This window comes from Triturus cristatus, chromosome 8, assembly GCF_964204655.1.
Source record: "Triturus cristatus chromosome 8, aTriCri1.1, whole genome shotgun sequence".
Taxonomy (NCBI): Eukaryota; Metazoa; Chordata; class Amphibia; order Caudata; family Salamandridae; genus Triturus; species Triturus cristatus.
Window position 1 is genome coordinate 1,228,923,341 of NC_140591.1, and position 12,548 is coordinate 1,228,935,888.

At 44.5% G+C, this 12,548-nt stretch overlaps 1 protein-coding gene across 1 annotated transcript in view; it reads left to right on the forward strand.

The window, feature by feature from the left end:
* CYBB (cytochrome b-245 beta chain) overlaps positions 1–12,548 on the forward strand; it is a 133,136-nt gene that overhangs the window by 87,012 nt on the left and 33,576 nt on the right. Inside the window, exon 8 of the mRNA XM_085622908.1 lies at positions 1,333–1,425. Coding sequence (XP_085479034.1) covers positions 1,333–1,425 — 93 coding nt within the window. The remainder of the gene's footprint in view (positions 1–1,332; positions 1,426–12,548) is intronic.

A 12,548-nucleotide genomic window follows, 5' to 3' on the forward strand; every position in this document is an offset into this window, starting at 1 on the left:
TGCTCCACTCACCGCAAAAGGTCCATGTCAAACTGTGCCAGTTTCACAGCAATGTGACGCACTTCCTCCTCTGAGCCGCTAGCATGAAAAGGACAATTTTTTGGTCACGAAAAGGCCAAGTCACATGCAATGTTTACAGTAGGTCTAGCACTTTGAGATTCCCCCTTCGTACCCTAATGCATGATTATTTCTGAAAGTCCATCTTTGATGAGGACCAATTATGTGCCTAAGCATGTTAATGTAGAATAAACATCCTGGGCCTTATTTATAAAAAGTGTTGCATCGCTGGGTGAAAACAGCGATGCAACATTTTTCATAGCGCCATCCTTGCGACACCATTGAAGTGCCGTATTTACTGTATGGTGCTCCATATCGCAAGGATTTACAGATGCGTCAGTATTCCTGATGCATCAGTAGGTGCGAAATCGGTGAATTGCTGGAGTGTGTCTGACAACAGATGCAACTCAAGCAATGTGTCTTTTCACATGGAGCTTGCCCCATGTGAAAAGCCCTGCGTCACTCAGGTGTAAGGATTTGGCGTAGTGGCGCCCTACACTGTGTCACTTCTACGTGGCTTTCCTGCATTGGAACGCCCACCCTGCATACATTATACCTGTCGCAGATATAATGTAGCGCAGGGGTTTACAAAGTGATGCATCTTCCTAGGTGCCTCACTGTGTAAATATGATGCAATGTCGGCATAAGAGCCTCATTAATAAGGCCCCCTATCTTCTTAAGATGAGACTGTTTTCCCTCTCTACCAAGGTATGTAAAATAAGAGGAATTCTTTTTCTCCCATAACTTTTGTTATTATAAATTATTGAAAAGTCTACTTCCAGGTTAATTTTCTGTATGTGAAAAAATATCTTATAACAATTTCCAGCAGCAACCACAAGCAGGGAGTCAACAGTTTTTTTCTGTCATTTCACAATGTACTGTGGTGGTCAGTGCGTGGGCCTTGCTACCATGCTCACCGCTTCCCACTATTGTATTACTGCAAACTGCGTGTGGTAATGGGGTGAATTCAGGAGCTACAGTTGTCTGGAGGACTATTGGCAACTGCGATTCCATTTCTTCCTGGTCACTAGCTCTCGACCTTGATTCCAACTTGGGGCAAGCCTGCATAGTGAAGGAAGGGCCACGCTGTGTGCAGCCTGTTCTGTGTTCCTCAGCATGAGCAGTCATGCTGCTTAGCTCCCCCGCCCAGGTGCTCTGCAGAAACGTCAGGGATCCCAAGACGAAGACACAACAAACACCTCTTGCAGTTGTTTTTTCCTTTCCTTTGCTTATGCTTAAAATGACTAATGATAAACATGTTTATTCTTTTTACAGACATGGAAATGGGTTGTAGGGCCCATGGCATTGTATGTCTTTGAGAGATTGATACGGCTTTGGAGGTCACACCAGAAGGTCGTTATTACAAAGGTTGGTAATAAAAGTGTTATATCCTCTATATTGCATTTACATGTAAACCAGCCTAGGTCCTCTTAGCTGCAGGTTATGATGCTAGCTGTCTCCAAAATTAATCGAAGCCTGTGAATGTGCATATACCTGAGCAGTTTGCAAGAGCAATAGGTAACAAGCATTGTCTAAGCTTCTAGGTCTGAGTTTAGTACAGTCAATGGATACATATGTTATACCTACCATATGAAACACAAAACGTTTGCCGGAACTCTCCATATACACCGTCTCTTCGCCCTGACTTTCCTTTTACAAATCATTGTCATCAAATGAATTGACTAAAACAAGAAAATGAAAACAACAACTCCCTGATTACACTGGTTTGTGAAATGAAGATAAAGAACATACTACCTAGCATACATGAAGCAAACTAGCAAAAAATCTACTATTTTGCTATCCTTGACTTCAAATTAAATGTATCTTTACATTTTATAAGATAAAAAAATAAAACAAAATTATACATTTTCGAGTTCTTTTGTGTAAAATTACTTCTGGTGTTTATGATGTCTTATCTTCTTAGTCTTGCTTTCACACGAGTTACATAGTTTTGTCATTTGCAAACAGTACTCAATTTCCTTTTCATTTTTACAATACGTAGTTGCTTGCATCTTTTAATTTTAATTATAGACTATTTGTTTATTTAACTATTTATTGAAATATTTTCAGGGGCTCATGCTACTCAAGAGCATATGAGCACAGTACAATTTAACAACGTGTTTCATTAGAGGAATCATCAACAGTCTCAGCAATAAAACAAACCACATATTCTGGAGATGTACCACAAACATCCGAGTCTTTACCATAGTTCAGTTTCAGGCCCCTTGGGAGAAAGATCATAATGTGATGGCAGCCCTTGAAAATGGGTGGTGCTGCACATGGAATGTTTCAAATTGGGGGCTTTCGAATAAGAGTGCATCGCTGCTTCATAGGCATGTTGGCCACCTAAGATTTTAGGTAGGTTTGTGAGGTGTGAGGGTTTCTTACGATGTAGAGTATTGTGTAAGAGCAATCCATTAAACTTGGAGACTGCCTCTAGAGGAAGGTAGTAGAAAATAGTGAGGACGGGAGATGCATGGTCATATGATTTTAAGAGAAGGCTGAGCTCAGTGTGGCGTGGAAGGCAGCTCTCAGTGGATTTGAGTGTGGATTGTGGTGCCTGCGCCACAATTGCATATCCAAACGCTAGGCATAGTCAATGCCTGCGCTGCTGATTTGAGTTGGTCAGGTGTTAGAAAAGGTTTACGTTTCTTTAGAGTTTGTAGGTAGAAGTTTGCTGACTGTGAGGCTCAGTTGATATGAGGGTTCTGGGAAGGGTGTGTATCAAGCATAAATCCCAGGGAGATTACAGTGGGGGAAAAAACAGGTGAGAGGTCTATAGAGGTTAGTTTCTTAAGCCGATACAAGTGAAAGAAGCTTTTGGAGATAGAGACGAAGAGTATTAAGGGCCTGATATGGACTTTGGCGGGCAGGGTTACTTTGTCACAATCATGACAGATATCCCGCCTGCCGCATTACAATTTCATTTCATCCTATGGAACGTGCACTATGGCGAACAGGATATCCATCATGCTTGTGAAGGGGTAACTAGTCCGCCAAACAGTCCCTCTGTCATCTGTAGGCTGATTTGAATAGAACTGTTTGTCATCTACATTTGCACCTTAAAGAGCACTTGTCGTAGAGTGAAGATCATGTGTGCAGTTAGAGTACTTGTGTAATAATACCCCTCTTCCTGCGCAAACAGATCCCTTTTTATTTATCATACACATTGAAGAGTATAGATGTTCAGACTGAACCCAGAGGTACCCCACAGGACACTAACATGGAAATGGAAGCGCAATAGCCAGATGTGACTACTTTATGACCATACTAATTTCATTTTACCACTTGGGATCACTGTGATAAAATGGAAGAAAGACTATTCAGCACTTTTCACCGGATTTCTATGTGGTGTCCCAGTACTGAAAAGGGTGCTCATCTTGCTCAACTGTGTTAAATGCTGCTGTAAGGTTTTAATACATGTTGGCATGAATCCCTTTTATCCATCAACCTACAAACTTCACTCAGATTTTTCAGTGTAACTGTCTCCACACTACATTCTTTATGGCATATTAATTTCGTCCTGAGAAAAGAAACATATTGAAGGTGAGCAGACAGGAGGTAGAAATGAGAAAAGGAAAGACCTTTATGTATATGTCACTCAGATATTCACTACCTATTATCATTTCAGTACTGTTGGTCTCATTCTAAATGCCAGATCTAGGACCTGATTCACAAAGGTAAACTTATACTTGTGAAAGTTTACTATTGTTTTGTTTTTCACAAGCAACAAGTTTAATTTTACTAATAGTGATGTTATGACTGTAGAGAGTCCGCAGTCAAGGCATGGAACTCCGCTCATAAAAGGAGAGGACAGGCCTATATTTTCTATATGTGGAGTCTCCACAACGAGTGCGGAGACTCCACAGTCATAAAATTACTATTAGTAAAATTAAAGTTGTAGTCTGTGAATACCAAAAAATAGTAAACTTACACAAAAGTGTATGTTTATCTTAGTGAATCAGACCCGAAGTATCAAACAAGGAGCAAACTGTTTGCATGGGAATTTGAATCAGAAGTCCATGAAAATTTGTGTTTGTTTGCGGATTTTTTCATGTGCAGTTTCACCCAAGTTGGTACCAGGAAGAGATTACAAATGCAAAATGGCTACGGTAAATATGGTGCGGCATTAAGGGTAATACGACATGATAAAACCAGACTAAATAGGATAGACTCATGTTTATGTATGTGCTTATGTTCAGGGTGATTTTGTTAGGTACATGTAAGCCTACAAAGAATAACAGGCAGTGCTGGTATTGGAATATGATATGAAAAGCGATAGATCGTGATTAGGAAAAGACATGTATTAATAACTTGTGGAATTGAGCAATGAAAGACACCGTCCATGCGTTGAAGACGCCAGTATTCAACAGGGTATCTGTCTGAAATGAAAGAATCTTTCACCTTATATGGTTGGTCTAACAATCAGAATCAGAAATTTATTGTAATAGACACAGAGGGAATATGGCCTAGATGGAAGTACATTGCCTTCAACATGAGGTAAAGTAAATGTAACTTTATCTGTTACTTTCCCACTAACTGGAAAGGGTAGAGAGGTCTACGCCAATGGGATATGGTCACTTCTTCAGACTTTAAAGACTTGTAGAAGCAGCATTTTGAATAAGATGGATGTTTCTTATTCCCTTTCATTAGCCGTTGATTGAACATAGTGCAGTAGATGCAAAGAATGTAGGTGGGGGTTTCTGACAACGTAGAAAGCGAAGCAGCTTAAATGTGGTCTGGAATGCATCTAGATATAACATCTCCCAGCATCGAATTTGTGGCTTGTTTTATTTATCGAGGGGACTAAGGACCATGTTCATTAAAAAAAAGAGACACCACGGTGGTGGATTCATTCACAGTAAGGACCAGTGTGTGTGTGTTTTGCAAGTAGGGCCAGACACTTTGATGAGATCAAACAGAGAATGAGTCTTCCGTTAGTGTAGTCGGCCACTGTTTAGAGACATCCTCCCAGATGCTAAAGTGGGATGTATTGAATCTCCATAGGCACTGGGATGGGGGAAGTGCAGTAACAGTCAAAAGAAGTCGACTGCTAGGATTACATTTAAGAACCAGCATTTATACTTTCTATATAAATATACCGATTGATTGATACTTTCTGAGGGTGCTGGTGATACTTGATTTGCCATTCTATTGTTAAATATCACTGTGACATTTCCACTTTTGCTCATAGCCTAATTGTTGTTCACGGTGTTGTAATCATGTGGCATTAGATCATTAAGAGCATGATATAAATCCTTGGTGAATTATGATTCAGTGAGATACAAGTCCAATTTTAAATAGAAATAAGATCGTAGATAACTATTGCATTTTTGTGATAGATCCAACATTCAACAATGTACCATAAAGAGGAGGTGACTAATCTGTTATGGTCTCAGAGAAAGATTTCAATACAGACTTAAGTAGAAACAAGGAATAGGTTCATAGAATAGGTTCTCCGTCTTGAAGGCATCTAGCATATAAATATGGATAAATATTTGGAAGAAAAAAGGGAAGGTATCTTTATTGAAAAAACACTAGATGTCAGTATGGCATTTGTCTGGTCGCAGGATGGCGTCAAACAGATGCAGAAGGCTTTGCCTCCATTCTCCATGAGGTAAACATCAAGATATGTGCTCCATAACGCTAGAGTTATAGGATTTATTATTACAACCTCTTACCCTGCTTGGTAGCCAGTTAGCATTCCCTCCATGTTATACTACTCCTTCAGCAGCTCCTGGCTAACAGGAACGTTACTCTTTGCTACATGCAATAACTGAGCTATATTCTTGCTAATGCCAAGCACATAATCTGCAATGGGAATCTCAGAACTTCCCAAACCCTTCTTTGCGTATGAATGCACAGCAGAAAAGATGCTACTACAAATTGTCAAATAAACTAAGGTCACACCCTATTTTCACATTTGCTGATGAGTGAAAAGTAAGTAAGGCAAGCAGGAAGATGTCCAACTTCTTCCTAAGTGATCACCTAGTTAATTGAATTTGGGTTTTTAGGAGGTGAGCAACCTGTTAATTACACCAGTGTGGGCCCCCTCGCATTCCAGTGGATTAAAGTAAAGCTCAATACTTGCAGTCTAGGGGACGTGTGAGTCTTACGGAGGAGGTCTGTAAGCGGCCCAGCCACGGTAGCGAAGTGGGCAATAAATCTGCGGTAATAACCGACTAGGCCCAAAAACGCTCTTAAGTCCCTCTTGGTTTTCGGATAGGGAACGGCCTGGATGGCGGTAATTTTCTCAGTCTGGGGAGCGATGTGTCCCTCCCCCAGGAGATACCCCAAATAGCGGACTTTCTGAAAAGCCACCCTTGATTTCTTGGCGTTCACATGCAACCCTGAACGTCTCAAGCTACCAAGGATATTCCCTAAATGGAGCAAGTGTTCTTCCCAGGACTTACTGAACACCATGATGTCATCAAGATAAGCCCCCGAATACTGCAGGTGAGGGGCCAGGAGGGTGTCCATGGCCCTTTGAAAGGTAGCCGGGGCTCCATGCAACCCAAAGGGAAGGACGGTAAAGTGGTAGTGACCTGATGGGGTGGAAAAAGCAGTTTTTTCTTGGTCGGCTGGGGCCAGTGGTATCTGCCAATACCCCTTGGTGAGGTCGATGGTGGTTATATATCTGGCCTCACCAAGGCGTTCAATGAGTTCATCCACCCGGGGAAGGGGATAAGCATCTTGTTTGGACACCCGATTCACTGCCCTAAAATCAATACATAACCGGATGCTGCCATCCGGTTTGGGCACTAGGACAACCGGAGAACACCAATTGCTGTGAGAGGGGACTATGACACCTGACGCCAACATCCTCTCGACTTCTTCCTGGAACGCGGTTCGTCGAGCTTCCGGTATCCGATACGGTTTTTGCTTAACCACTACTCCGGGCAGAGTGGGTATGCAGTGTTCTGCTAGGGAGGTCTTCCCGGGCTGGTCAGAAAATACGTCGGAATAGGTTGATAGGAGGGAATGTATCTCTTCTGACTGTATAGCGAGGAGGTCAGGATTAATGGGGGTCTCGGTGACTGTATGCGGTAGGGGGCAAACTGTGGACACCGTATGGTCTACGGTTGGAGGGGGTCCCAACCATTTTTTTAGCAAATTGATATGGTACATTTGTGTCCTATTCCGGGTCATCTGTAGGATGTATGTGGTTTTCCCTACCTTGCGGACTACCTGGAAAGGACCTCGCCACTCCTTTTTCAATTTGTGGGTGGACGTGGGTAGAAGCACCAACGTCCAGTCACCTATGCTCAGTTCTCTCCACTTAGTACCCCAGTCATAAAAGGTTTTCTGTTTTGTCTGTGCTGCTAGTAACTGGGTATGGGCCAGAGTTCTCAATTTATGGAGTCTAGTTTGCAGCTGTCGCGTGTAATCAAGGAGGGCTTCGGCCTCGTGGAGACCTTCTCGCTCCCAACTGTCCTTGGTGATCTCAAGCAGAGTTCGTGGTTTGCGTCCAAAGAGCAGTTCGAACGAGGAGGTACCCAGACTAGATTGTTTCTGACTACGGAGAACAAAGAGCGCTAGGGGGAGTAGTTGATCCCAGTTCTTTCCATCCCCAGACAGAAGCTTTTTCAAGGTAAGTTTTAAACTACCGTTATAGCGTTCGACTAGTCCGTCTGTCTGGGGATGATAGACAGAGGTGGTTATATGTTTGATCTGTAGCTGGTCACAAACTTGTTTTAGGAGACGTGATACAAAGGGTGTGCCTTGATCGGTGACGATCTCGCGGGGAAACCCCATCCTGGAAAAGACCTCTACGAGTCTTTGCGCTATGGCGGCAGAGGTGGCGGTTCGCAGGGGGAAGGCCTCAGGATATCTGGTGGCATAGTCGACCAACACCAGAGCATACTGGTGTCCGCTTGCTGACTTAGGCAAAGGGCCGATGATGTCCATACCCAGTCTGTCAAAGGGGGTACCTATAATGGGTAAGGGGTGTAAGGGCACTGGCGGGGGTATATAAGGATTACGACGTTGGCAGATTTGACACTCCTGGCAATACTTTTGGATTTGTGCATATACCCCAGGCCAAAAGAAATGTTGTAAGATAGCCTGTCCTGTTTTTTCTGCCCCTGAGTGGCCCGCCAACAGGTGGGCATGTGCAAAAAACAAGATTTGGTCCCGGAACTCTAAGGGGACCACAAGTTGGGGAACGGCGTCTTGTTTGGAGAGACGATATAGCAGGCCGTTTTTCTCAATGAAAGTGGGAAATGTCTGATGTAAGGGGTTCTGTGGGTCTCTGGCTTTTTGCCAGGCATGGGTGAGGGTGGCATCGTTTAATTGGGCCATCCTGAAGTGGTTATCTCTTGCCCAGGGTTCAGGCGTAAGTAGGACATCGTGTTTTGCAGGACCCAGGGCAGCGTGCATTAAGGGAGTAAAACATGGGGTATCTATCCCGATGATTAGGGACTCAGGGAGATTCTCTAATACCCCTACCACGGCCTCCACCTGTACATCTCCCTCAGTGACTAACACCAACTTAGCCAAAGGGTATTCCTTCACATCCCTATGAATGCAGCGGATGTGTACGGTTTTCCCCGGTAGAAGCTTTGAGGGGTGTACCAGTTCTCTCTTCACGACCGAATGCCTGCACCCAGAATCAAGGAGAGCCCTTACCACCCTCCCCTCAAGAGTCACACTTACATAGAATATCGGCCCTGTTTCTTGGGCGAAGAAGACAGAGCGGGAGCATAGCTCACGTCCATCGGTTCCTCCTCCTTCTCTCTTTTCTTGCGGCAGTACCGGGCAATGTGTCCCCACTCCCCACAGTCATAACATTGGGGGCCTGAGTAGGTCGGGTTCTCCGGCCGGGTTATGCGCGGACGGCTGCTTTCTGGGAGGGGTCGTGAGGGATTTTTTTCTGGCTTTCCGGGACCTAATGGTCGGATGTGTCTCTCAGGCTCTTTTACTGGAGGCCGGCCTTGAGCCCTGGCATAGGAGGTCGCCATCTCTATGGCCTGTTCCAAGGTGAGGCCAGCGTGTTGCTTTAACCAGCGTTGGGTAGAATACGGAAGGGCCTCCAGGAATTGTTCTAAATAGATTTTATTCATGATCTCTTCCATATTGGCTTCATGTGGTTTAAGCCAGAGGTCCGCGGCTCCCTTCAATTTAAAAAACAGAGTCTTGGGTAAATCACCTGGGACACCACGTTCTTGGCGGAACTTCAGCCTATGGGTCTCCTCATCCAAGTCTATCAAGTACATACTGTTTCACAACAGTATAGGTGGCGGTTCCATCTTGGTTTACCATTTGATACGCCGCTTGGGCTTCACCGGTTAGGAGCGGGGCGAGGTAAAACGGCCATCTATCTCCTGGCCAGGCACTAGCCCTCGCTGCCCTCTCAAAGTTAAAAAAAACGCCAAGGGGTCGTCTCCAGGCACAAACTTCTGCAGGGGGACCACTGTCCCAGGTGGATGGCTGGCCCTGCTCTGTCCCAGGTTGACCAGGAGCTGGGCATGTCCTTCAGCAAGTTTAAGTAGACTATCGGCTTGATTCTGGATGGCCGAAGTGAATACTGCGCGATCCGCTTCGGCCTGACTTGAAGATTTCTCCACCGCCCACTCGAGTTTGGCTTGGCCCTCCTTCATCTGGTGGATAAGGGCTTCCATCCTGTTTCGGATGCAAGGGGACACTCCTATCTGGCTAGCCACTTGTCACAAGGGACACCCTCTATGGGAAAGGAGGCACGATAGTCTGAGGTCTGGGGTTATGGTTCTTTATTGTTCCACGGTACAAGACACAAGGTAAAGGATGAGATCGCGTCTTCCTTCTTGGCTCGTCTTCCCTTGGGACGCTTTCCACAGAGTTAGGTGCTCGTCCGACTCTCCAGGGAGGTAGACCGAGGGAAACAAAAAAGAACACGGGAACGCACAAAGGTGAGATAAAGGAGATTTGTATGGATTTGAGGCAGGGTAAGGGGAGTGAAGGGTCACCGGGGCTGCCACCACGTAGAATTCACACCACAAAAATAATAGAAGTCTCGCAGGTGAAGGTGCAGAGAACAGGGTGAAAGAACGTACTCTGTGTCCCACACACGCCCACCCCTCTGTGACCTCCCCAACTCAATCCTACCCTGTCCCTCCCCGTGAAAAAGTAAAACCCAGGACTCGGTCCCGTACCTTCCCCAGCCACGCTCCTCCGGGAACGTGGCGGGGCGAGTCGCGTTTACGTTGGCCTCCTGGCTGCTTCGGATCCTCGACCTCGTCCTCTCCGATCCCTCCGCTCGGTTTCTCGCCGTCTCCACCGCTTCGTTACTCTTGCTCTTCCTCTCTCTCTCCACTCCTGCTTCCTCCGCCGGCTTTCGCGCCTTGGTCGTCTTCCGGGTTCTCTTTACAGGCAAATACTTTCCGTGATTGAAGGGTTGTCGCTGACGTCGTTCTCACAGACTCCTCCCCCCGGGAAGTCCAGTCTGGATTAAAGGGGCCGCTCTCGTCCTGCGGCCGAGGTGGAAATGAATAGTCATTATCGTCTCCAGCTCGATCCTTCTCCAGAGTGACCCCCTGACAATACAGAAGAAGAAAAATATAACTTCTTTTTAGCTACTATTATAACTATGGAGCCCCCTACAGGTGTAGGTCTAAATACACCTAGGGAGACCTCCAGGCAGGAGTACTGCACCTCTCATGTACCCAAGCATTCCCCACACATACCTCTTCATGCAACATGGTTGGGGTGTCCAGATCTGAGATGCAACACATATTTTGTCAAAGAGAGTAAGCATTTGTGATGCAGGAAACTAGGTCTTCTGCCATCAAATATTAGCGATTTCAAAGTATTATCATGTGGAAAGTAGTTACCCACTGCAACAAGGCGTGCCATCTTTGGTAATTAACCTCAGCCTAGTATGCTGCTGGGGCAACATATCGATCACATACATCAGATACTGAAGAAATCATGTTTCACATATCACTTGTGTAGGGAAACACACAAGGTTTGCTAGAAGAATATAATGAGGAGCTGGATGGCACATGGTTCTGCACCAAGGACCTTTGACCCTATCATATATACAGAGACTTATGGTTTGCTTGCCCTTTTACCCTTCTATATTTAAAAAAAAGCATTGTTCAAAGACTGAGCTTTCTCCAATGCTCCAAAGCATTGATGCATATTCACCTTCATCCAATATGAAGGTAGATCTCTGTTTCCTAAAGTAAAGATGCTTACCACCAAATATTGAACTCTGACGTTTAGTAAGAAACATGTTTAGTGACTCATCGGAAGTATGCCCTCTGAAACATTATAATGAAGATTTCTGGTTTTAGATTAAAACTGATTATAACTGATAAAACACCATCAAAGAGAATATTTTCTTTTCAGTAGTAACTGAAAATACTGGATTTTGCTGCACTTTTTACTGCTTTGACACCCTCATTTGTCAGCCAGTATAAGTTCAAACTCTCCCTCAAAGCTCTTTTCTGTGATGCATACTTCCTTCAGGGCACACTTGCGCAATGGTAAGCCACCTAGTAGGCACATGTAATCATTTGCAATGTCCCTGGAACCCTAGGACCTTCCTCACTTCCGGTTTGGTAACGTGGCTTACCTCACATTGGCTTATTTTCACTGTTCACTGTAAGTTGCTCTGTAGTGACAAAGAGGTATGCAGCTAAACTTGGGACAGTTTCTAACTCCAGGGCAAGCGGTACCTCCATGATGTCATCCTCTTTCACTGAGAGTATTACAGAGTTTTACTTTCTCAAAGTGTTGATATTAGGGTTATGGACACAGCTCTAAGATCAGGATTTCGGCTACAAAGATAACTCTGCATATGGAGGCCTCCAGAATCACTGTCCTCCCATAAAACACTAATCCCGGCACTCCTTTTCCTAGGTTTACTTCAAGGTGGTCAAAAAGTCATGCCTATATGAGCCATACAGAAGGAGCCATATCATGAACATCATCAGTGCTCACATGCAAACCCAGAAGGGCTTTGTGTGCTGCTTTTCTGACATTGTGCTGCTTTTACCACATACACTAACTCAGAAAACTTACAAGTTAGTCTATGAGCTGTAGACAGTACAGCTTAGAAACATGAAGAGGGAATCAATGTGCTGTGTTTCCTAGTGTTTACTGCAGGTAGCGCAATTTCAGGCAAACAGGTGCATAGTACCCTTCTGAACCTGCACACTAAAGTAAAACACATTCATGAAACAGCCCAAGGCCACAAAACCCCTTAGACATGGCCCACAATATGTATAGTAAACTTCATTCATGGTGTGAACTGCACAAGCAAATGACCCAAGAGATCCTGCAGGTTAGAAAATGTATTTACTGTGTCAGCTGCTTCTTAATACAGTAGCACAATTTGCTGTCATCAACATCCCTTTAGCAACCATTATGCATTTTAATTCCTTATCAGGCTTCTAGCCTATAAGCAGGCAGAGCGGGGACAGGCAGAGGTCAGTCAGTAAAAATACATTTATTATCCCATTTCTTTCTCTGTATTTTACACAAAGAACGGTGCAGTGTGATATTGGTTT